Source organism: Rattus rattus, chromosome 10 (genome assembly GCF_011064425.1).
Source record: "Rattus rattus isolate New Zealand chromosome 10, Rrattus_CSIRO_v1, whole genome shotgun sequence".
Classification (NCBI taxonomy): Eukaryota; Metazoa; Chordata; class Mammalia; order Rodentia; family Muridae; genus Rattus; species Rattus rattus.
Genome location: NC_046163.1, coordinates 40,506,619 through 40,529,140, shown reverse-complemented (window position 1 = coordinate 40,529,140; position 22,522 = coordinate 40,506,619). Strand labels below are relative to the sequence as shown.

The 22,522-nt window shown below is 42.7% G+C and overlaps 1 protein-coding gene across 1 annotated transcript in view; it reads right to left on the bottom strand.

Moving 5' to 3' along the window:
- Slc9c2 (solute carrier family 9 member C2 (putative)) overlaps nucleotides 1-22,522 on the bottom strand; it is a 64,134-nt gene that overhangs the window by 6,483 nt on the left and 35,129 nt on the right. Inside the window, exons 15-24 of the mRNA XM_032914660.1 lie at nucleotides 21,262-21,460; nucleotides 19,960-20,148; nucleotides 17,381-17,530; nucleotides 14,146-14,197; nucleotides 11,397-11,545; nucleotides 10,454-10,579; nucleotides 9,730-9,828; nucleotides 6,202-6,372; nucleotides 4,262-4,393; nucleotides 1,143-1,328 (exon numbers count right to left, since the gene is read on the bottom strand). Of these exons, the coding sequence (XP_032770551.1) occupies nucleotides 1,143-1,328; nucleotides 4,262-4,393; nucleotides 6,202-6,372; nucleotides 9,730-9,828; nucleotides 10,454-10,579; nucleotides 11,397-11,545; nucleotides 14,146-14,197; nucleotides 17,381-17,530; nucleotides 19,960-20,148; nucleotides 21,262-21,460 (1,453 nt within the window). The remainder of the gene's footprint in view (nucleotides 1-1,142; nucleotides 1,329-4,261; nucleotides 4,394-6,201; nucleotides 6,373-9,729; nucleotides 9,829-10,453; nucleotides 10,580-11,396; nucleotides 11,546-14,145; nucleotides 14,198-17,380; nucleotides 17,531-19,959; nucleotides 20,149-21,261; nucleotides 21,461-22,522) is intronic.

Below are 22,522 nucleotides of genomic sequence, written 5' to 3'. Positions count from 1 at the left end.
AGTGGCTGTTTCCCAATCTCCTTTGTAAAGGCTACAAGAAACACACTGAAACTTAGCGCCAGGTCTCCAACCTAAGCTGTGCGTGCGTGCCTGCCTGCGTGCCTGCCTGCGTGCCTGCCTGCGTGCCTGCCTGCGTGCCTGCCTGCGTGCCTGCCTGCGTGCCTGCCTGCCTGCCTGCCTGCCTGCCTGCCTGCCTGCCTGCGTGCCTGCGTGCCTGCCTGCGTGCCTGCCTGCGTGCCTGCCTGCGTGCCTGCCTGCGTGCCTGCCTGTTTTCTTGTGTTCTGAGTCAGGGGCTCATGACTTAGTCTAGGCTGATGTCCAAGTTGCTAACGTCTCTCCCGGACAAACTGATGGGACTCCACCACTTACCACACAAATCCAGTCAGGCCCTATCTTTTTACTTTGAAATCCTCTTTCGTGTTGTTTCAAAGAAATCCTAGGCCAGAAAATTGCCTTTTGCATGTTTACGGAAGCCAAAGCAAAAACTTCTCCTCCATACTTATAACTGGACTAGAATACCTCCATTTGGAAAGAAGAGAATGGCTAGCAAGTCATGGCTTACTTTTACACCTACAATGAAGATCAACTAATCAAGACCAGCCTTCCCACTGGCCTTCAGGAAGCAAGGAGCAGAACCGTGATTAAGCTAGCATCTCTAAATATGAATTGCTCCATTTAGTCCTCACATTAGCCTACCAACAGGGCTGCCTGCCAGCATCCTCATTGCATTAAATAGCAAACTAAAGGTCAGAACAGCTAAGCTGGGGTTGGGGTTTAGCTCAGTGGTAGAGCGCTTGCCTATGCAAGCGCAAGGCCCTGGTTTGGTCCCCAGCTCGAAAAAAAAAAAAAAAAAGAAAAAAAAGAAGAAGAAGAAGAAGAAGAAGAAGAAGAAGAAGAAGAAGAAGAAGAAGAAGAAGAAGAAGAAGAAGAAGAAGAAGAAGAAGAAGAAGAAGAAGAAGAAGAAGAAGAGCTAAGCTGCGTGCGTGATTCCTGCATCCAGTAGGTGCCGGTCTTAAATTAAATTCAGACTCACAAGTTTACATTAAAATTAAATGCACAACTAGCTGTTAGCCTCTGAGCTTTAAAAGCGCCTATGGAGCACCATGCAAAGCAAATGGCTTTTTAGAAATCATGCACCTTACCTGCTCACACGACTTGGGAATAATGCAGGGTGCGACATGTGTTTCTTCCGTCTTGCTGTTGATCACGTTGCCGTACACAAGAATAATGAGTTTCATATTCACGTGATTAAGGGCCATTTCATTATAGCTTGACAGAGTCTCCACATAGGCATGATTGAACATCACACACTTCTGAAACTTTAAATCCTACAAGGAAATCACACTGTATAAGTCTAACAAGCAGATACATGATGTCAAGAAGGAGACAGATGCACTGCTCTGGATGTCAGAGTGCACATAGATCCGGGAATTTACAGAACTTAAGAGTTTAGCCTGGCTTCTTGCAATGACTGAATTTGGTTGCCCAACCTGATGAAGGAGCCATCATCGGCTTCACCGTGTGATCAGTTATGTGCTATTGGAGTTCTAGGCTTAACCAGACTTAAGACTCAAGGGTTTCTCCTGCGGGTAAGCAAAGGTCCCACCGGACAACTGAATAAGCAAAAGTAACAAAACAAACAAACAAACAGAAAGCAAGCAAGTCACTTCATCTGGGCCATACACGATGGCTTTGAATCATAGACTTTGGAACTGAACAGAATCTTTGTAGGTGGAATTGAGTGCCCTCTCCTAAAGGTCTTACTTGATGTTCTAACCTTCAGCTTCGCAGAATTTGACTTCGTTTGGAAGTAGGGCTACGCAGATGCACTTGGTGATGAGGCTATGTGGAAGTGGGAAAAATCTGTAGACAAACTTGGATACAGGGAGGACACTGTAAAGATAAAGGGACCAGGTACAAGCCAAGGAGACAACCCTAGAGCAGGTGTTCCCTGTTGGCAGGAGCCAGCTTTGCATTCAGAGCAGCCCTTGGTTGTCAGTCACTGGCAACTGTGGTGATTTTCTGTGGGGCGTCAGCATAGCCGGGGCACCAACAAATGTAAGAAAAGTAGCAAACATTTTATCTAAGATTTTGCAACAAGGATGTAGAAACTGAAAGTATACTATTTAGGTTTGAAAACACATGCATATTGACTGACAGAGAGCAGGATGGACGAGAATATTATCTAATGCATGTCTGGGGTGCTAAAAATTCCTGACTGGTTGTCTCTTTCATGGGATTATCAGAGAGAAATAATTCCTAATATCTTTGCACTAATGCTCCATACTTCTGTTGTTGTTGTTGCTGCTGCTGCTGCTGTTAGTATTTTAAAACAAATCCTAGTTCCCTCTCCTTTCAGACTTTCACACCGAAAAAATACTTGTGTTTGTTTTATTTTTGGTTTTAAGACAGAGTCTCAGTCTGGAATTGAGGTTGGCATGTTGCTCTTGATCCTCTTGCCTCAATTTCCCTACCCTCAACTGAAAATGAGGTTTTTAAAGCATTGCTTACCTAATGACATCATTAAATACCTAATAAATAATTGTGAGCTCCTCGGTATCATCTAATAGTCAGACCACAGTCAAGTTTCTCAAGTTGTATAAAGTATGATTTAAGACCCAAAGTGCTAATTTTTTTTCTGTATTTACATTTTTTGATCTGGAGCAGTCACTTGTCTCCTTCACTGGATTATTGGGGAGAAAATAAAATTAGTTTGTTGCTAGGCAGAATAAATAAGATTCTGAATTTATCTTGTGGGGTAGGGAGAATCTAATAGATATTCCCTGAGGAGTAAGACTGGGGAACTAATGGTTAGTGATGACAACTGGAAAGAATCTAGGGAGGTGGTCCTCTGGGCATGCCTGTGAGGGTTTGTCTTGATTATGTTAATTAATGTAATATTAATTAATTAATGAATTGGTGTAATCTTCATTGTGGGTGGCACTGAGTAGAGAAGGGGGCTGAGCACTGATTTGCACTCATCCCTCCCTGTGAACCACCTGTGAATGTCATGTGTCCTGCTGCTTCAATTCCTCTGCCTTGACTCTTGCCATAATGGGCTTCACTTTGAACCATGAGCTAACCATCATGTTGCTTATATCAGAGTGTCTTATCTCAGCAATAGCAAAATTAAGTGGGTTGTGGATAAACATTACTGCCCTGAACATTTTATATCTGACCATTCTTATTTGCATCATGGATTTGCATGGCTTGTGAATCAAAGCATAATTATGAAGGACAGTTGCCCTGCTGTCCAGAAAGTCCAACTTTCCTCTCTGGAGGCTCATTTTAGACTAGCAATTGTCTTACTCTTCATGGAGCGACAATATAAAAAGCAATTTTAGTCTCCTTACTCTAAAATTTTCCGGAGAGTTATCACCATCGTGTTGTAAATGAAACCTGGCTGGCGTAGAGGCCAGATTCTTTTTAACCCAAGGTTTATGGTTAACCAGTGAAAACTGTTGGACTTTGGGTCTGTCACATCCTCAGCTTCTGAGTCATGGAAAGAGTGAGTATAAATTCCAAGTGACATACAAATACAAGACTGCAGATGCTGGTCTGGGGATAGACTTGAACCACTACTCTTCGGAGGAAGAGTTCATAAACCAGACTTAGTCATCACAACAAAGTTCTTGAAAGAACTAAGAGATATCTAATTAATTATATGCTTTGCTTTGGAGGATCTTCCTATTTAATACTTTCTAATTCATTTTTTAAAGGATCTTTCAGGTAGCCTGGAAAAATTAACTGCGACAAGATTGTTAATGGCACAAGGGATTCAAGATGAGACAGTAGTTAAAATGCTAATAGTCAAAACTCATTTTAAAGAGTCAGACACCACCTGTGAGTTTGGATATGCTTGGCCCAGGAAGCGGTACTGTTAGGAGGTGTGACCTTGTTGGAAGAAGTGTGTCACTGTGCGGGGTGGGTTTGGAGACCCTCCTCCTAGCTGCCTGGAAGTCAGTCTTCTGTTTGCCTTTGGAATAAGATGTAGACCTCTCAGCTCTTCCAATGTCATACCTGCCTGGACGCTGCCACATGCTCCCGCCTTGATGATAACGGACTGAACCTCTGAGCCTGTAAGGCAGCCCCAATTAAACGTTGTCTTTTGTAAGAGTTGCCTTGGTCATGGTGTCTGCTCACAGCAGTAAAACCCTAACTAAGTCACCACCTTCCTTTCTATCTTTGTCTGAAAAATATGGGATCTGCTGTATCAACAGTGGTGCATACCATTCATTTATATTCTATTCATATAACTTACCTCACCAACAATGCTTGATTCAAAATACTGATTTGCAATGCTAAGAGCAAGCTTGAGCCACATTTTATATTCTAGAGATGGCCAGAAGACATCGAAACCTTCATATAAATCCTCCATGGAGATGAAGAAGGCCTGAAATAACAAGGGGCCGGGCTACAGACAGCTAAATTACAATTCATCACTAAACAAGATGGCCGCCATCTCTCAGAAAGCCAACTTACAACTCTCTGATGCTCTAGTAGTGATATAATACTCTAAACGAATTGGCATTCAAAGTGGGACCCGACACCATTACTGAGGCTATGGGGCGCTCACAAAAAGGGGCCTATCAAGATTGGCCTCCGAAAGACCCAACAAGCAGCTGAAAGACTCAGATGCAGATATTTGCACCCAACCAATGGACAAAAACTGCTGACCCCTTTGGTTGAATTAGGGAAAAGCCGGAGGAAGCTAAGGAGGAGGGCAGCTCTGTAGGAGGACCAGCAGTCTCAATTAACCTGGACCCCATAGATCTCTCAGACACTGGATCACCAACCAGGTAGCATACACCAGCTGAGATGAGGCCCCCAACACATGTACAGCAGAGGACTCCTGGGTCTGGGTTCAGTCAGAGAAGATGCACCTAACCCTCAAGAGACTGGAGGCCCCAGGAAGTTTAGAGGTCTGGTGGAGTGGGTGGGGCTGAGGCATCCTCGTGGAGATGGGGGTGGGGACTTTGGGGGGAAAGTATGGGATGTAGAACAGTCGGAGGGTGAACTGGGAGGGGAATAAAATCTGGCATGTAAAAATAAGTAATAAATAAACAAATCATTTTTAAAAAAGAATTGGCATTGTGGAAAGATTATATAAGAGGATAAAAATCTGCAGTCCCGTGAGAGCTATAAACTTTAAAAAGTAGCCCCATGGAGACCGTAGAGATGGCTCGGCAGTTAAGAGCACTGGCTTTTCTCCAGAGGACCGAGGTTTAGTTCTCGGTACCCATGTCAGGTGGTTCCTAGCTCCTAGGGATCTAATGCCTTTGGCCTCTCCTGGCATAAATACCTACATGTACACGTGCACCTACACATAATTAAAATTAAAAAAACAACGCTGTTTCTAAAAATACCCAGATTATTTATCACCCAACAATTATGTTGAAGTTTTGGTTCACACGCCTGAGATTCAGGAACTGAGCTCTCACTATAGTTAATCCGTGATGCTCCCTACTTAGAGCCCCTCTTTCCAGAGGCAAACTGCGTGTTCTCTGTTAGAATTCAAGCTAAATGAATTGTCATGGGTTCATTCAAACATGTGACTAAATACACACTTTCTCTCCCCTTCCAGAAACAACGTAGTATAGTTTGAGGAAACTCCATTCTTTTCTGCTGCTCCACAATGCCCCTAAGATTCTGTGGTTTACTCTGTTCCTTCGATCAGCCTCAAAGACTGAGAACAATTCGTAGTAGGAACTTAAGCTCCCTTTTATTGGGATTGTCCACACCAAATGGGATTTCCTGAAAAGGTTACTTTTATGTTGAACAAATAACTTGTTACTTGGCAAGTGAAAAAAAACAAAAAACAAAAAACAAAAAACAAAGAAAGGGAGTTTTAAAACAAGCGAGTATTTTTACAGAACACTGCTTTCAGAATGGTGACCATTTCAAACAGAATAGCCCATAAACATTTTTCTAATCTTCATAACATCAAAGAACAAGCATCCTCTCTACTTAATAAGAAAACCAACACTCAAGGAGATTAAGTAGCTCATCCACAGGCAGGATGCAGCAGACCTGGGCAGAGCCTCATATGTGAGATGTCAAACCTCTTCTCAAAACTGTTCTCTACTGCTAGCATCAGACGATCTGGTGACCAAATAGAATAGCAAAACCCAAACCCCAGAAAAGACACTGGCTTTCCTTAGTAAGGATTAACCAATAACCTACAAGAGAACTATTCCGTACCTGCAGCGTAGTTTCACAGATGGCCGTATATTCGATCTCACGCTTAAGCAAACAGCTCAGCTCGCCAAGGACATCCCCACTGGTACAGTACTCTGTATACATAGTCTTGGACTGTCTGTCAGTAGTCCTCGGGCTTGGGTCTATCCCAAAAGTGGCAGATGAGCTATGTAACTGTTGGGGGAGAAATTATGAAAAGGGGAAATAAAAATGTTAAGTCCTTTGAATACAGAAATAGCGTCCACTCTTTCATATGATGGTTCCAGAGGAAGTCAAAGATTCTTTAATGACACGTGTCTGGAAAGCATTATCTTTCACAAAAGTCATGGTTTATTGCATTTCAACACCTCAAGGCAAAGGTTTTACTTATATAAAAAGTAAGACTCTTAGACTCAAAGATATTGCACTTACCTAACACGCTTGAGGCCATAAAGTTCAATCCTTAGCACTGAAAATCGAAATAACACAACGAAAGGGAAAAAAACTTCAAGATTCTTATGAGGATTAAATAAAAGGAACACACTGCCTTGCTTGACTGCTTTTATAAAAATTAAAACTAAGCTCTTTACACCCGCATTACTTTTTTACATACTGCTGCCTGGAGGGTCCTAATCTAAGTAGCTGAAATCCAAAACTCTCCAAAATCCCAAAGTTTCCAAGGGCTGAAATAACACATCTGGTAGAAAATTCCACACTTGATCTTACATGATGGGTCACAGTCAGAATGTAGGCATAATAAAAATACTATATAAAATTGTCTTTGGGATACACACAAGGCATATAAGAAACAAAAACAGATTTGGTGTTTAGACTTGAACATTACTCCAAAGAGATATCATTATAGACCAAAATCCTCTTACAGGTACCAAATGGACACTCTGATGGGTTCTGCTGCAACAGGGGATTATAAATTGAAGTTTCCATCCTGGGACTAAGGAGGGGCCGCCCACAGGATCCCTGGTGTCAGAAACCTCTCTTTGCAAGGAAAAAGCTACCCCCGTGTGCATACTTCATGGATTTGCTTTAAGTTCTGTTCATTTTTATGAGAAATGCCTAGACAGAGTGAGCATTTTCCTCTCCCCATTTATGGACAGAGCTGTAAATAAATTAATTTTCCCATTCTTTATGTTATGTTGTTTTCTTCAAAGGCAGTGAAAGACACCAATACTGTGAAAGGAGAGAGAGAGACAGAGAGAGAAAGAGAGAGAGAGAGATGCATGCCTTTAATCCCAGCACTCAGGAAGCAGAGGCTCAAGGCCAGCCTGGTCTACAGATCAAGTTCAGAACATCCAGGACTACACACAGAAACACTGTCTCAAGAAACAAAACAAACAAACAAGCAAATTCCTCAGGAACAGTTAGCTACAGATGAAATTCCGGAGTGCCATATCCAAAGGACTCAAAATATTATTCCTTCCTGGCCACTAGTTTTGTTCCCAGAACCTCTACCCACAGAAATCCTGACTCAGGATTGAAACAACAACTTCTCACAGAATCACCTGAGATGAGTCTCAACTGAGAAGTTATCTAAATCAGCTCATCTGTGGACATGTGTGAGGGGTGATCTTGATTGTTGATTGACCAAGCCGGTATGAGCAGCACCATTCCCTAGGTTAAACCCTGAACTATGCAATAGTGAAAAAGCTAGTTGAACATAAGCAAGGAATGGCGTGCTTGTTCACTCTTTGCATCAGTGGTCCTGTGGGTGGCACATCTTCATTTCTAATTCCTAGGACACCTCTTTTACTATACTAAATGTGTGTTGTAGAGGAATTTAAATCCAGCAACATGGTTGTTCTGATAAGAGACCGTATCCAAAGGCCTTCTTGGTCTATGTGATCCAGCTGGAATACTGACTCTGGATTACAGTATGGTCTGGCTGGAATACAGACACACCTTTAGTACACACCTTAACCCTTAATAATAAAGGTAAATTTCGTTTGTAGAAGAAAGAAGTCATGTTTGAAATGTGCTTCGAGGGGCAGACAAAATGACAAAGAGAAAGATTTGACAGAATGAGTCAGAGATAGGATACACCCAATTCTCAAAGAGAACAGCAGAGGAAAAAGAGGCTACTTAAGAGAACAGCCCGGGGGGGGTGGGGATTTAGCCCAGTGGGAGAGCGCTTGCCTAGGAAGCGCAAGGCCCGGGGTTCGGTCCCCAGCTCCGGAAAAAAAAAAAAAAAAAAAAAGAGAACAGCCCAGGAAAAAGAGGTAAGTTAAGAGAGCAGCACACACACACCACACACACTTAGAGAGAGAAATGGGGAAGGGGAGGGAGAGGGAGAGGGAGAGAGAGAGAGAGAGAGAGAGAGAGAGAGAGAGAGAGAGAGAGATTGATTGGCAGTTTTAAAGAGATAGGACAGGACACTGGTGAAGACAGAACAAGCCAGAGAATGGGGAGGAGCCAGGAGAATAGAACATATTGTCAAAGTTTGTATGAGACCAAGCAGAGCAATTCAGTGAGAAGCTGAGAGAAGCCAGGTTGAATCAGTCAGCTTGGAAAGGAGTTTGAGCTGCAAGAGCTGACTTGAACCAGCCAGCCAGAGTTCAGAAAGAACTAGAAAGGGTCAGCTTATTTAGCAGTAAGTCTCCAAGACAACAATTACATTCTGCTAACAAAGTTATATTTACAGTGTGAACATTTAACTTATTTTGGTTTTGTTCCCTCTCCTTTTATCCTTTCACTGGAAAATACGTTCCAAATTAGCCAAGATATTTTTTTTTTCAGTTTTGTCAGTCCGGACCTAGAATGACCAGTGCTTATTCATGAGAGTAACAAAGTACACATCTCTTTACTCAATGAACAAAACTGTCTAGGATCAGATACTTGGTAGTACATTGTCTTCACATTATATTCATCACAGTAGCTTATTTCCTCAATAGTGAAAGGTATAAAACACTCATTTTAAAATTTGGAAGTCAAATATATTCTTTTCCCGATGACAAAGCTTTGTCACATTAGAGCATCAGTGGAATTAGGAATTGATCAGTGTATAGGCCAAGTTGACCACTGTAGTCAGCTGCTGAAATGCTGGTATAAAGAGACAGAGGGTTCTTGCCCCACACCACTACTAAATTCATAATCCCTTCCTCACTTCTCACTCCCCCTGCCCCTGACCCTTTAAACAGAAACCTTGCATTGATCAGCTGCCAAGTTGTATTTTGATCTTCATCCAACTTGACCTTTGTGAGGGGCTCTGAGTTGTAGCCAAGACCTTTGAGTGAACTCTCATTTAGGTAAATGAGTCCAAATAGTTACTGTTTCCCATGTTTGAACATCTTCAAACCACCAATTCCTCTACTTTATTGTGAAGAGTAAGTAACAACTCTGAGAGCGCTGGGTAACATGGGAACCACAGCCAAGTAGGAAGCGTGACACTCAGTTTCAGTTGTCACACTTCGCTCTGCAGAAGTGGTTTTATGTGGTAGAGACTCACAATTCCAAAGCCTTCAGCTCCAAAGCCTACCCCTACATTACAACTATATATTCAAAATACATTGGGAAAATGTATAAGCCAGTTGTTCTTACACTCGCCATTCCTGAAATAATCAAGAAGATTCCTTGCGGCATTTCACCTTCTCTACAAATGATATCCCCGTAGTCAAAGTAGGTCAGTTTGGTTCTTTCCTGAATAAAAAATAAAAATAAAACAAAATAGGAGGAGAGAGTTCAACCCCAAAATGTCATAGACCCCTTGTCTAAACAGAAATAAGATTTTAAAATTAAAAATACTTCTCGGGGTTGGGGATTTAGCTCAGTGGTAGAGCGCTTGCTTAGCAAGCTCAAGGCCCTGGGTTCGGTCCCCAGCTCCAAAAAAAAAAAAAAAAATACTTCTCAAGTCGCATAAACAGAGAAAACAGATTCTTGAGTTGTTAGTTATCCTTTATAGACATAACACATCAACCTTGAGAAATAAAAGTACAAGCAAACATAAAACAACATTGTTATCAGTACTTGCACAATAAATAATGTTATATATAATATATATACATATATGTGTGTGTGTTTTGGGGATGAGTGAGCAAGTAAACAAATAAGAAAGTGTTTTGGCCCTCACTGGGGCTTGGGCTGGAGAAGCAACCTCACTCTTCAGAACACTTGCTAACTTTTTAAGTCAGGTTTCTGATTTCGTCCACCCCCAAAAGGCTAAATTTAACTAAATTTCTGTTTTGCTCTGTTTTTATTTAATCATAGGTTGAGGCAGGGGAAAACGTTTACAACAAGCCTGAGCCAGCACAGAAGACGTTGTTACCTTGAAGAACTCAATGAGAACGTCTTTATTTTCCATCCAGACGATGTTGGGAAGGTATTTGTCAGGGGTGGGAGGTGGGATCGCCATTGGAAAGTTATTCAAGGCTTTTATTTTTGTAAGAAGAACCTAAAAATGAACATTCAAAATTATGGTGATTGTTTCTGTGATAGAACATGCACAAGAAGCCAAAACCAAGGAAATCTAAATAAATTTCCGTTGCGACTCAGTTTCTCCCCTCAAGTGTATTATACTCTTTTTTGTCCCTATTGTCTTCTTCCTGTTTTCACTTATTAACTCAGATCAAACTTGCCGTCTTTATAATTCAATTATGACATCTTATACACACACACACACACACACACACACACACACACACACACACACACACATTGGTCCCCTCCCTTTACTATGTTACTGTCTCTGTGGATGCCCCAGCCAGGGAACTAGGCAGTACGAACTCCACCAGTAGATAAAGAAGCACAAAAATAAATAAATACATCTACGAGTCCAGAAAGCAAGCTAGAGGAGGATTTCACAGACACGATCCTGATAAGAACTAAGTAATCTGGAAAACTTTCCTTTTCTTTTTTTCTTTTTTTTTTTCCTTTTCTTTTTTTTTCCCCCGGTGGAAAACTTTCTAGATCTTTCTTTAAGTCCCTTCTAGAGGCCTGACCACACACCCTGCGAATCCCTTCTTATTAAACTGCCAAGCTGACTTCCTCACTGAACTTCGCTGCAGCTAGTTTCTGTCATTTGCAGCCAGGTTGTTCTAACTGCTGGAGCATGCCAGGAAGCACTGGCTTTGATGGCCACGGGCATTAAAAAGGCTTCGGGGAGGTTACACAGGTAGCCCCTGTGGCTGCACATGTCCCTCAGCTTTTCTCGTTACGTCCTGGGGCATCTGAGCTGATGGAGCCAAACGAGATGGGAACTGCGTTATCACCTTGTTCATCTCGATGCCCTCATGCTTGTCAATGATGCCTCTTGACCAAAGAAAAGTGAGGTTTTTTAGGGCCTTGGCAATCACGTTGCGGATCGTCTGCTTTGTCTTCAGAGCAATGACAACGTCACGGCCTTCATGTTCTATGAGGCCTAAGAAAATTCAAACTTGATGAGCAACTTACACAATAGCCACAGTTACAACTCACATTGTACTAGGATATCCAAAGTATTTATAGAGTAGCCTTTGGTTGTAGCTTCACGCAGAGCCCATGAGGCTGGTAGGATGAATTTGCATCCCCATTATATGGATGAGAAAATCAAACACTAGCTTCCCCCACAGCTAACCCACTCCGCCTTATCCCATGGCATCTCCGTCTACGCCAAGACTCATTTCTCTAGAGTACAGTTTCGATGTTTCTGCCTCATCCTCTATATATCTTTTGTCGGTTGGATGGCAAAAAGGCTTTCATTTGAAAGAGTATCTGGACTTCAGTGGATGGGTCTCGTGAGATCAAGTGGAATATTCATTCCCTTTTAATAAACACAGGAAGTCAGAAATTAGACTCATGCTGTCCTCTTTACACTGAGTACAATGTCTGATGTGTGTATGGAAGGTACTTACACTTTTTTTTTTCACTAAAATGAGTTGACCACTAAAATAAAAGGTAGTTCTGATCTAGAGAATAGGTTTTTAGTACCAGATCTGTCAGCATTAGAGATCTGACTGCCACTTCTTAAATCATGTGACCTCAGGCAAGATAACCACAGGAAGCACCAGTTTCAAACACTGATAATAAAAACCATACAAGAATAGTAGAAGCCATATAAGTAGTGATTATAAGGATTAAATATATACATACATATATGTATATGTGTGTATGTATGTATATCCTGCTGACATTCCCATTCTATAGCCACTCCCAGGAGTCATATGGAAACAATTAATAATTGATTGATTAATTAATTAATTAATCATTAATCAGGACAAAAATTGAGGAAACTTCATAATACTCCATATTATCTAAGACACAGCATCATGCTACACAGGTCCTAGGGCCTGAATTTTAAGAGCAAAGAAATAAAGACCTGCTAAGTAAAAGGCAGTCGTAACGGGTTTTGAGTTTCCTGAAACATCTCCAGAATCCTTTGGTCTAGCCTATCCAAGCACAGACAGCCACTAGACCGTTCTTCCCACTGTCATCTGGAAAGCATGTCGCTGTAAGTCCAAATGTCACCTTACAATGTGACCGTGAGTTGAAAGTGGCCTTTCCTAGTGACTTCTGTTTATTAATGGTCTGCCTTGGGCCAGAGCATGGCCCCGATGTTTTAATGCTCCTGAAACATGGTCATGTGAGGAAAGCACACTCAAGACATGCAGCATACATTCCTTGAGCTCCTATTATCTCCTTCAGGAAAGGTAAAATGAATGTAGATGCCCAAACAGAAATAGCATCCCTGCAACCCTACACTCTGGGGCAGTCTTACCAAAGAGAGGGCATAGAGTTGGGTGGGAGTCCCTACTTTCTGGAGTCTGCTGGATAGAAACCGAGGCAGAACAACTTCTTGTTAAAGGTAACAATCTTCATGTGTCCTTATGCAAATATCTTAAGGACTCTGACCTGTCCTTCTAAACACACACCCCTGCTTCCAGCCTGACCTTGCTATCTTTTTTTTTTTTTTAAGATTTTGTTTATCTTACATGAGTACACTGTAGCTGTCCTCAGACACACTAGAAGAGGGTATCGGATCCCATTACAGATGGTTATGAGCCGCCCTGTGGTTGCTGGGAATCGAACTCAGGACCTCTGGAAGAGCAGCCAGTGCTCTTAACCGCTGAGCCATCTCTCCAGCCCCTGACCTTGCTATCTTTGCAGGTGCCCTTTCATCGAGCCTTCCCTACACCGCCACAGCAGCTGACAGATCCCTCCACGTCCTGCAGGGATGCCCTTGGGTGCGCTCACACACTCCACCAGTGTTTTGAAGAATCTGCATCTACTCAATACTGCTATCCCATCTTTGGACCTTACTTGTAGCCAGTAAATACTGGTCAGGAAAAGGAATGAATGAGACCGTGGCTCCAGCCCTGCCTGAAAACCCAAAGCTCTCCTGCCGTGTACTTACCTGCTCCAAGCAGAGTGAGGAGTTTGTGGTGAGAATAAGTCATCCCCAGAGCAACAGAGCCCTGAAGAGCATCTGTCAGGAAAAGGCTCCCCGCAGGGAGACAGGGGTGGCGAAATAGCAAACGCTTGCTGCAGAAAGTTGGAGAACTTAAATCATAGAGCATGTGCACACATATGAAGGAGAAAATACCCATGTGTGATTGGGTTCTCCAGATACTTCTATGGATTTGGGGGACGTTTTTCTTCCCTTCTGTCTTTTCCCTCTGTCGTGGACTGAACTGTAGCCTGTCAATGTCACATGCTGAAGCTCAAAACCACAGTGACCATATTTAGAGAAAGGGCCTCTGCAGAAGTCATGGGCTTAAATAATGTCACAAGGGTGGTTCTCTGGCCTTGTGAGGATGGCCCTCACTAGAGAATTTGGCATTGGAGTCCCTCTGTGTGTTCAGGAAATGTCAGATAGGGTCACAATAATCAAGCAGTCATGTTCGCTCGGCAAGAAGCCAGTCCTCACCAGAAACCAACCTTGATGGCACCATCATCCAGGATTCTGGCTGTCAGGACCACAAGAGAACAAAACCAATGGATTTTGCAAAACGAAACAGAAAGTCAAATTCTCTAACCACTTACCTAGTTCTCTAATAGCCTCTCGTTTGTTTCTTTCTAGAATGTCATATAATTTCTGTAAGAAATGAAGAAATGGTTCTCGTTACACCAAGTACAATCCTGGCTTTATCACCTGATTAAAAGTTAAAGAAGCAAGAATATAGGGAAATTCTCACTTAGTGTGATTTAGGGGAGTGTTTGTCTTCTAGGGAGTTCCAGTGCAATTCCCCCGGAACTCAAATTGCACTATGTTGCATGGCTGATATTTTGCATAAGTGCCAGGCTTTGATATGACTATTATTAGTTAGGAAAGAAAGAAGGAAGGGAGAGAGGGAGGGAGGGAGAGAGGGAGGAAGGAAGGAAGGAAGGAAATGAATGAACAAAGGAAGGAACAAAGGAAAGGTACTTGCTACCCGACTGTGCACCACTGAGAATTCTCATACAGCTGTGCAGAGGGAAGAGCTGTTGGGGATCTATTCTGCCGAGAGCACAGAAACAAGTGGGATGTTGTGAGCATGCCCTGTAATGAGTTCCTCAAAGGCCACTCTTTAAATAGTTGAAAAAGTAACTCTACACTGAGGCAAACAGATCGTGTGGTTGCTTTTTTTCCCCACTCACATGACAGATGCTGTGGGATGCTCACTATGTCCCAGGTGCTTCCTCATAAAGCTCACTCTGACTTCAAGTCTTTCTAGAGCATGTTCTTAGCCATGCCAACAACTCTGAGGCAGCACTGAACCTTTCCCTGGGTTGTCAGATACTGCAGGCCACAGTACTTACAGGAAACATCTGGTCTGCTGTCTGAAGCTTAAGCAAAACAAATTTTTTGAGGGTTTTTTTTTTTCTCTGTTTGTTAGGGCTTCTTAAATTACATGTAGTGGGGCCCTAGCTTTGAATATGCAAATGAGATATGTGTTTTTATAAAACAGTTCAATATTAAAACGTCCATTCAAGTCCTTACTGAAGTCCTCTGTTTCTTAATTTTTTTTTCTTTAATGTGTAGGGGCGTTTTGTCTGAATGTACGTCTGTACCATATGCATGCCTGCTGTCAGTGGGGACTAGATGGGGAGGGCACCCAATCCCCTGGAGCTGGAGTTATAGACAGTTGTGAGCCGCCATGTGGGTGCTGAGACTTGAACCTGGATTCTCTGAAAGAACGGGCAGTGCTCTTAACCACTGGGTCGTCTCTCAACCTCCGTAGTGTCCCCTCTCCTCCCCCATTTAAAGTGCCTCGGAAGGTTTGTTTTATACCTGTTACCAAGGCAACTGCTTCCAGATCTCTCTGTCCTCCCTAAATGTCTCTAAATGTTCTTAGCTACCTCCCCGATCCTGTTCATCTTCTCTTGTTTTTCCTTCTTCTAAAGTCTTCTCTGAGCTTCTCCATGTTCTGTGTTTTATGTGGTTTTGTTTGGGGAGGGCTGTGTGTTGGAGGGACAGGGTCTTATTGTGTAGCCTTGGCTGGCCCAAAGCTCACTATGTAGTCCAGCATGGCCCAAAACAGAGTCAACCTCTCATCTGTTGGTGTTACAGGCATGAGCTACAACACTGGCTTCTCTTTTGTCTTTCTTAACTAGATCAGCCTAGCCTTTCAGTATCTCCCTTAGTTTCATTCTCCATTTGTGATGATAAATCAACAGAATACAATTCTACTTCATATTAATATTGATTGAGTAAAGAAGATAGGTAACTTCGTGATCTCTTTCCTAGCTACAGGCCTGAGGCCACTAACAGTCACGGCTCAAGGCATGCACCTAAATAGAAGACATAACCTTCAACCTTCTCGCTACTTACAGGGCCCATCAAAATTGCTGTATTAGGGATTTAATGCTTAGGATTTAAACTCAGTGTATCTAAATCAGGAGTGTTATTTGAGCTGAGAAAACCCCTCTTATCTATTCCACAGTTTAGTTTAGACCTTGATTTACATTGAAATCAAGGAGCATTGCAGTGAGAGAGGAGAAAAAGAATGGAAGATAAGAAACACATGCAACATATGTGGAATGGGACTTCAAGAAAGCAGAACTCATACAAGGAACAGAAACTTAAAATAAGACATTCAAGAGACTATTCACTTTCCAAGAAAGAAATTATTGCTTGAAAGAAAGAAGAAATCTTAGTTTCTGAGGATAAGAATGTGACTGTCAAAATTATTTTTAAAAATGGTTTAATAGGTCCACAAAGGAGCAGAAGGGCTCCTCATGGCAAAGCGGGGTTGGGGGGGGTAGTTAGAAGTTGGGAGAAAAACTGAAACAAGGACTGTGCTGGAGGTGGCACTGTTAGGAGTTGCAGCCTTAGGAGAAGCCTGCACTGTGTGGTTGGGCTTTGAGGCTCCTCTGCTCGAGCTATGCTCTGTGTGGAAGAGACCTCCTCCTGGCTGCCTGAGGGAGACAGTCCCCTCTTGGGTGCCTGCAGATCAAGATGTAGAACTCTTGGCTCCTCCAGCACCATGACTGCCTACACTGTGCCTTGCTTCCCGCCATGGACTGAACTTCTGAAACTGTATGCCAGCCCCAATTAGATGTTTTCCTCTGTAAAAGTTGCCTTGGTCATGGTGTCTCTTCACAGCACTAAAACCCTAGCTAAGACAAGGACGAAACCCTATGGATGATAAACAAACCATCCGTATTTATGTGATTGAGATGACTGTGGAAAGCAGGCGAGCTTAACCAGGCAAGGCTTTGGGACAGTCTCTGATGAGGCCTGAAGGAGCAAGCTGAGTCACATAGGGGATGTTTTACTTGTCACCTCTTCTTGGAACAGTGACTCGTTTTCGACTTATTCACCTTTTGTGCTTTTCTCATCAATAGCAGTGACTCCACAACCATGAACTTCACCATGAGGCTCCACCAGTGTCTGGTTCATATTTGACTTTCTTCGGCATTTTCAATTCTCTTTCTGGTGTTTTTTGTTTGGTTTGGTTTTAGTTTGTTTTTTATGGGGAGGGTTGTTTTGTTTTCTTGTTCTGTCTTGCTTTGAGATGGAATCTCATATAGCACACACAAATGTGTCCACACACATACAACCATGCACCCACAGAGGTACACACACACATACATACACACACACACACACACACACACACACACACACACACACACACACAGTTCAGGCTGTTTTCTGAAGCACCTTGTATAACAAATATTAGAACCCATTTGACTACTGTTGGTCAAATGCACGACAAGTTGATCTTACGAGATATGAATACACATAAGTAAGGTCATTCCCATCCACACAAAATAGCCACTGCCTGTTTCTTACCTGATAGATTGATTCACGTCCAGAAATTTGCCTTACCAAAAGTTTGGCATCTTCCTGACTTTTGACATAGCCTTTTGTAATACTGTACATCAAACTGAGGCTCTTCTTGATCTGTACGTCTGCCATGTTTATGAGTACTGGTATTATTATCTGGAATGATGGGGCCAGGGAAACCATATACTTCATTAAGTGCTTTGAGGATCTAATTTACAACGGTTATGTGTGTGCATGTAAATAGCGGTGAGGGTGGGTACAGGCTACAAAACAAGGATGGAGACCAAAGGAGGGAATAAAAGGCATTGATCAAGGCAGGGAGGGCAGCAGCGCATGGAATATGAAAATAGAAACGAGGTGGGTGCAGGGGGTGGGGTGTGTAACAAGAAGGGGCAGTGGGATGAGAGAGAAGAGGGGGAGATAGAATTAATACAAAAATCTAATTTCATTTGAAAATCCCACAATGAAACCTAAATAGTATAGTATTTAGTTTTAATGAGGGAGGGAGGGAGGGAGGGAGAGAGAGAGAGAGAGAGAGAGAGAGAGAGAGAGAGAGAGAGAGAGAAAAAAAAATGTCAAATGCTTTGGGTGTGATCTAGCAGGGCCTGTTTCCAAAAGGCCTCTGCCTGACTCCGCACACGTCTGGGTTTGCAATCACACCCAGAGAAGTTGAAGCTTATGAATAAACGATTCTGCAGCTTTGGGTGGAGTCTCTAGGATGCCCCTGTCCCTCAGTCCCTCTGCACTTCGACTTCAGAAAGGAAAAGTTGTGCCCCAGAAACCTGAGTAAACCGCTGTGAAGAATATACCCGCCCTGTGCACCTCACAGGCTGCTGCCCTCCATCCTTGTTCTACCTTTATCTACTTTAGGCCGAAGCCACCTGGTCGGTGTGGGGGCTTAAGAGAATGAGGTCTCTTAAACCAGCTCTCCAGTCACCAGTTTTGTAACCTTCAGCGGGTTACCCGTGGCTCTGAGGACTTCATTTCCTCCTGTACAAAATGAGTATATTATATAAGGCCCGGAAACCCCAGGGAGCCACAGCTCCAAAGCAGAGTGTCGAGGAGGCTTCCCACAGAGACCACGCTGGCTCACAGCACAGTGGCCCTGGGTGAAAGACTCAGTATTAAGAGAAAGTAACAAAATAGTATCATAGTGAAGGAATTAAAGGAACAGAGTAAGACTTTATTAGCTGCCATTTGCGAGTAGAGGGATCCTTGTTTAAAGAAAATGTTTTCAAAGCTGTGAAAGTTTGATGCCCCAGTGTAGGGGAATGCCAGGGTGGAGAGGTGGGAGGGAGTAGGTGGGTAGGTGGGTGGGTGGGGGAGCACCCTCATAGAAGCAGGGGGAGGGAAGATGGTACAGGGAGTTTCTGGAGGGGAAACCAGGAAAGGGGATAACATTTGAAATGTAAATTTAAAAATCCAATATAGATAGATAGATAGATAGATAGATAGATAGATAGATAGATAGATAGAAAAGAAAGAAGCCCTTCGTCCATATTCCTGTTAAGTAAACCCCAAAAACTCATAGGTTTGCCAAGGTGGACTTGAAATCACTACTTTGGCCTGTCTTTGACTCCTGATCTGAAATGTACAATTTTTTTTTTACATCTTTCCCCAAAAGTCACACAACGATTTGGCTTACACAAAAATACACTACCAAGGGGCTGAAGACATGGCTTAGCAGTTAAGAGCTGTTCTTCCAGAGGTCCTGAGCTCAGTTCCCAGCACCCACATGGTGGCTCCCAACCACCTAGAATGTGATCTGGTGCCCTCTTCTGGCAGGCAGGTGTACATGCAGCCAGAACACTCGCATTCAATCAGTAAATCTTAAAAACAAACAAAACAGCATTACAACCTTTTCCATCTTTAAATTTTTTTCATAAAGTATTACTTCTAAAATGATTATCATGCACCTGACATGGTGGCTCATGCCTTTAATCCAGCCCTTGGGAGGCAGAGGCAGTGGAACCTCCACGTTCGAAGCAAGCCTGGTCTACAGAGCAAGTCCCAGTATAGTCAGGGCTACACAGAGAAACCCTCTCTCATGTATTTGCGTGCACAAGTCATCAACATAAAAACCAATTGCCCCGATAAAGTTCTTCCGTGCTGTCTTAGCCTCACTACTCACCTTTATGTCTACTAGTTTGTATAATGCAGTCACACCTACGTGAGCTCTTAGCTCAACTCCCAAGGCAAATACCATAGAACTGAAATTATCTTTTAGGTGGATTTTACACAGACCACTCTGCGGAGCAATTCCTATGCACACTAAATGTGCATCACTAATAAACAGAAGGAAAATTTAAAAAAAAAAAAAAACTAGGCCGATTGGAGGAGAGCGAAAAGAATGGGGTGTAAAGCTGGGTCTATAGAGCCTGGGTCTCCGCCCTTGTCTGCAGTGACTGGAAAACCCTCTGTGAAGGCGAGATGTAAGCGGCTGCAATCAGGGGTGAGCGAGCAGAAGCGAGCAGGGACATTCTGGAAGCAGCTCCCCCTCTCCCGTGTCTCTCAAAGCAGCGAAGCGTCATAAATCACTTAGTAAACCAGACAGGGAAACAGAATTTCAACATAAGAAGCCTTACCTTGAAAATGGGAAGAAACCTAATCACTCTTAGATACCCTATGACCACCGTAAACTGGATGAGAACCAAGCTGTCTGGTCTCAGCTTGACGAAGTACATGCACAATATATCAACGATTCCGAGGACTATGATGAAAAACTCCAAAGTATTCCAATTCTGAAGAAAATATTTCCTTTTTAAAATTAGTATCTGTTTTTTTAAAAAAAAAGTATATATTACTCCATCACAACTGTAGGGGAGAGGCAAAGACTTAAAATTGTAAGTCAACTAGAAATGATTCGTTCTCTAAAATTTTTTTCTTTGTGTGGTGTATGTGCGTCTGTGTGTGTATATTCACCTGAGTGTGCGTTTGTGTGTACTATGTATGTGCAGGTGCCTAGGGAGTTCAGAAGAGAGATGGTCAGGATCTGGAGTTACAGTTAGGAGTAGAGTAATTATGAGCCACTCAGTGTGGATTCTGGGAATTGAACCTGGACCCTCTACAAGAGTAGTTAGTACCCATTCTTTTTTTTTAAAGATTCATTTATTAATTCTATATAAGTACACTGTAGCTGTCTTCAGACACACCAGAGGAGGGCATCAGATCCCATTACAGATGGTTGAGCCACCATGTGGTTGCTGGGAACTGAACTCAAGATCTCTGGAAAAGCAGTCAGTGCTCTTAACCACTGAGCCATCTCTCCAGTCCCCCGAGTTGTATTCTAAAAGCTGAATTTTAAGCTACTTGCATGGCATTCTCCTAAACTATTATTTTTCCACATCAAAACGTTTAATGTGATTCAAAACTTTAAAAGCGGGGTTGGGGATTTAGCTCAGTGGTAGAGCACTTGCCTAGCAAGCACAAGGCCCTGGGTTCGGTCCCCAGCTCCAAAAAAAAAGAAAAGGAAAAAACAAAACAAAACAAAACAAAACTTTAAAAGCAATGAACAAGTTTGCTGTGAGACTATGAATAATGAAGCACGGTAAGTTATGGTCACTGAGCTATCCGGTCCAACATGTGGCTCTCAGGCCAGTTCACCTATATTTGTGGAAATACCCTGCATTATTTCAGGAAGAATTCAAGGGCGGCATCTATATCTGAAATTTACAGGTTTTTTTTCCCAACCTAATCCTTGGGAGTCTCTCTACTTTTATGAGACTTAGCTGAAGTCCAAGGCTTAGACTAAGGGTGTTAACATTCCAGGACCCCATCAGCTGTAATAACAAATGGTTTCTGGTATCGAGTATAATAAAGTAGCAAAAGTGGATTTGAAATAGCTGAACTCTTCTTTTCATACAACATATCTCTATTCTCCACAGTACCTTCAGTACTGATTCCAATGTATATAAAAACATATAGTAGTAGTTTATGGATATCAGTGCCGATACATTTAATTCTCTTGCAATTGGCCACAGATGTATTATCATAGGGAAAATATACATTACTGTCACAACATGTGTTGCATATTCAAATTCTTCTGAAATTATAATGCGATAGACAAAAATCAGAAGCTTATTATTCCTGGAAAAGAAAAAGACCAAATAAAATATCGGATCATTAGAAGTATAACCAGTAAGCGGGGAGGTTCAACATCCGTGTAAACAAATTAAACTAGAAATAATACGAAAAAGAGAAGTAAAAGTAACCAACATACAGCAGGGCATGGTGGTGCTTGCCTTTAGTCCCAGCGCTCAGGAGGGAGAGGCACTGGGCTGGAGCCCAGCCTGGTCTGTACCGTGAGTTCCGGTACAGCCAGGGCTACACAGAGAGACCCTGTCTCAAAATAACAGACACAATAATAACGACAGGCATACCTTATACAGATACTATAATAGAGGAGCACGCAAGGGTGACTCCGTTAAAATAATAAATCAAAAGCAAGAGGTGCATTTAGAGGAGAGCATGTTATTCATCAGCATTGTTTAAGATTTTTAAACAGGAAAGATATTCGATAATTAACTTATTCGTTTCTTACAACTTTCTAACCCATTGAAAATAGAGCTGAGCAAAAGAGGCTCCCTGATGTGAAAGCTATTGTACGTGGCCAACTTGACTGGATTAAGAAACACGTTGTATGTGGGATTCCCTCCTTATGATGTGTTGCCCAGAGAGCTCCCAGAGGCTTCCAAAACAGTACAAGCTATTGCCCTGGTTCTTGCTTACCCAGTAGAACTAGATATTCTAAGTCCTCACCACTGAAGGCAACACAGCACACACTCTGCATACAGAACACAGAGGGAAAAAGCTGAGCCTGAACTCTTCTTCCCTGCTGGCTCACACGCGTAGTGCTGGAAGGTGCCATCTACACAGGCTGTCAACAGAGACACGGCATCAGCAGTCACAGTCAGCTGAAGACCCTGAGTGTTTAGGGCTCTACTGCCGGCCGAGGTATGCCCACTGGTTCAGTAATGGCATCACTGTTCCGAGAGAAACAACCACGGAGATCTGGATGGAATGTATGCCTGCCCCAGTAGAGCTGGGCCAAAAGCTCGTGGCCAAGGAGTGCACAGTACTTATAGTGGAGTTGCAGCCGGAGTTTTGTCAAGTGGACAGTAAAACTGCCTTCCAGATATGTAAGCATAT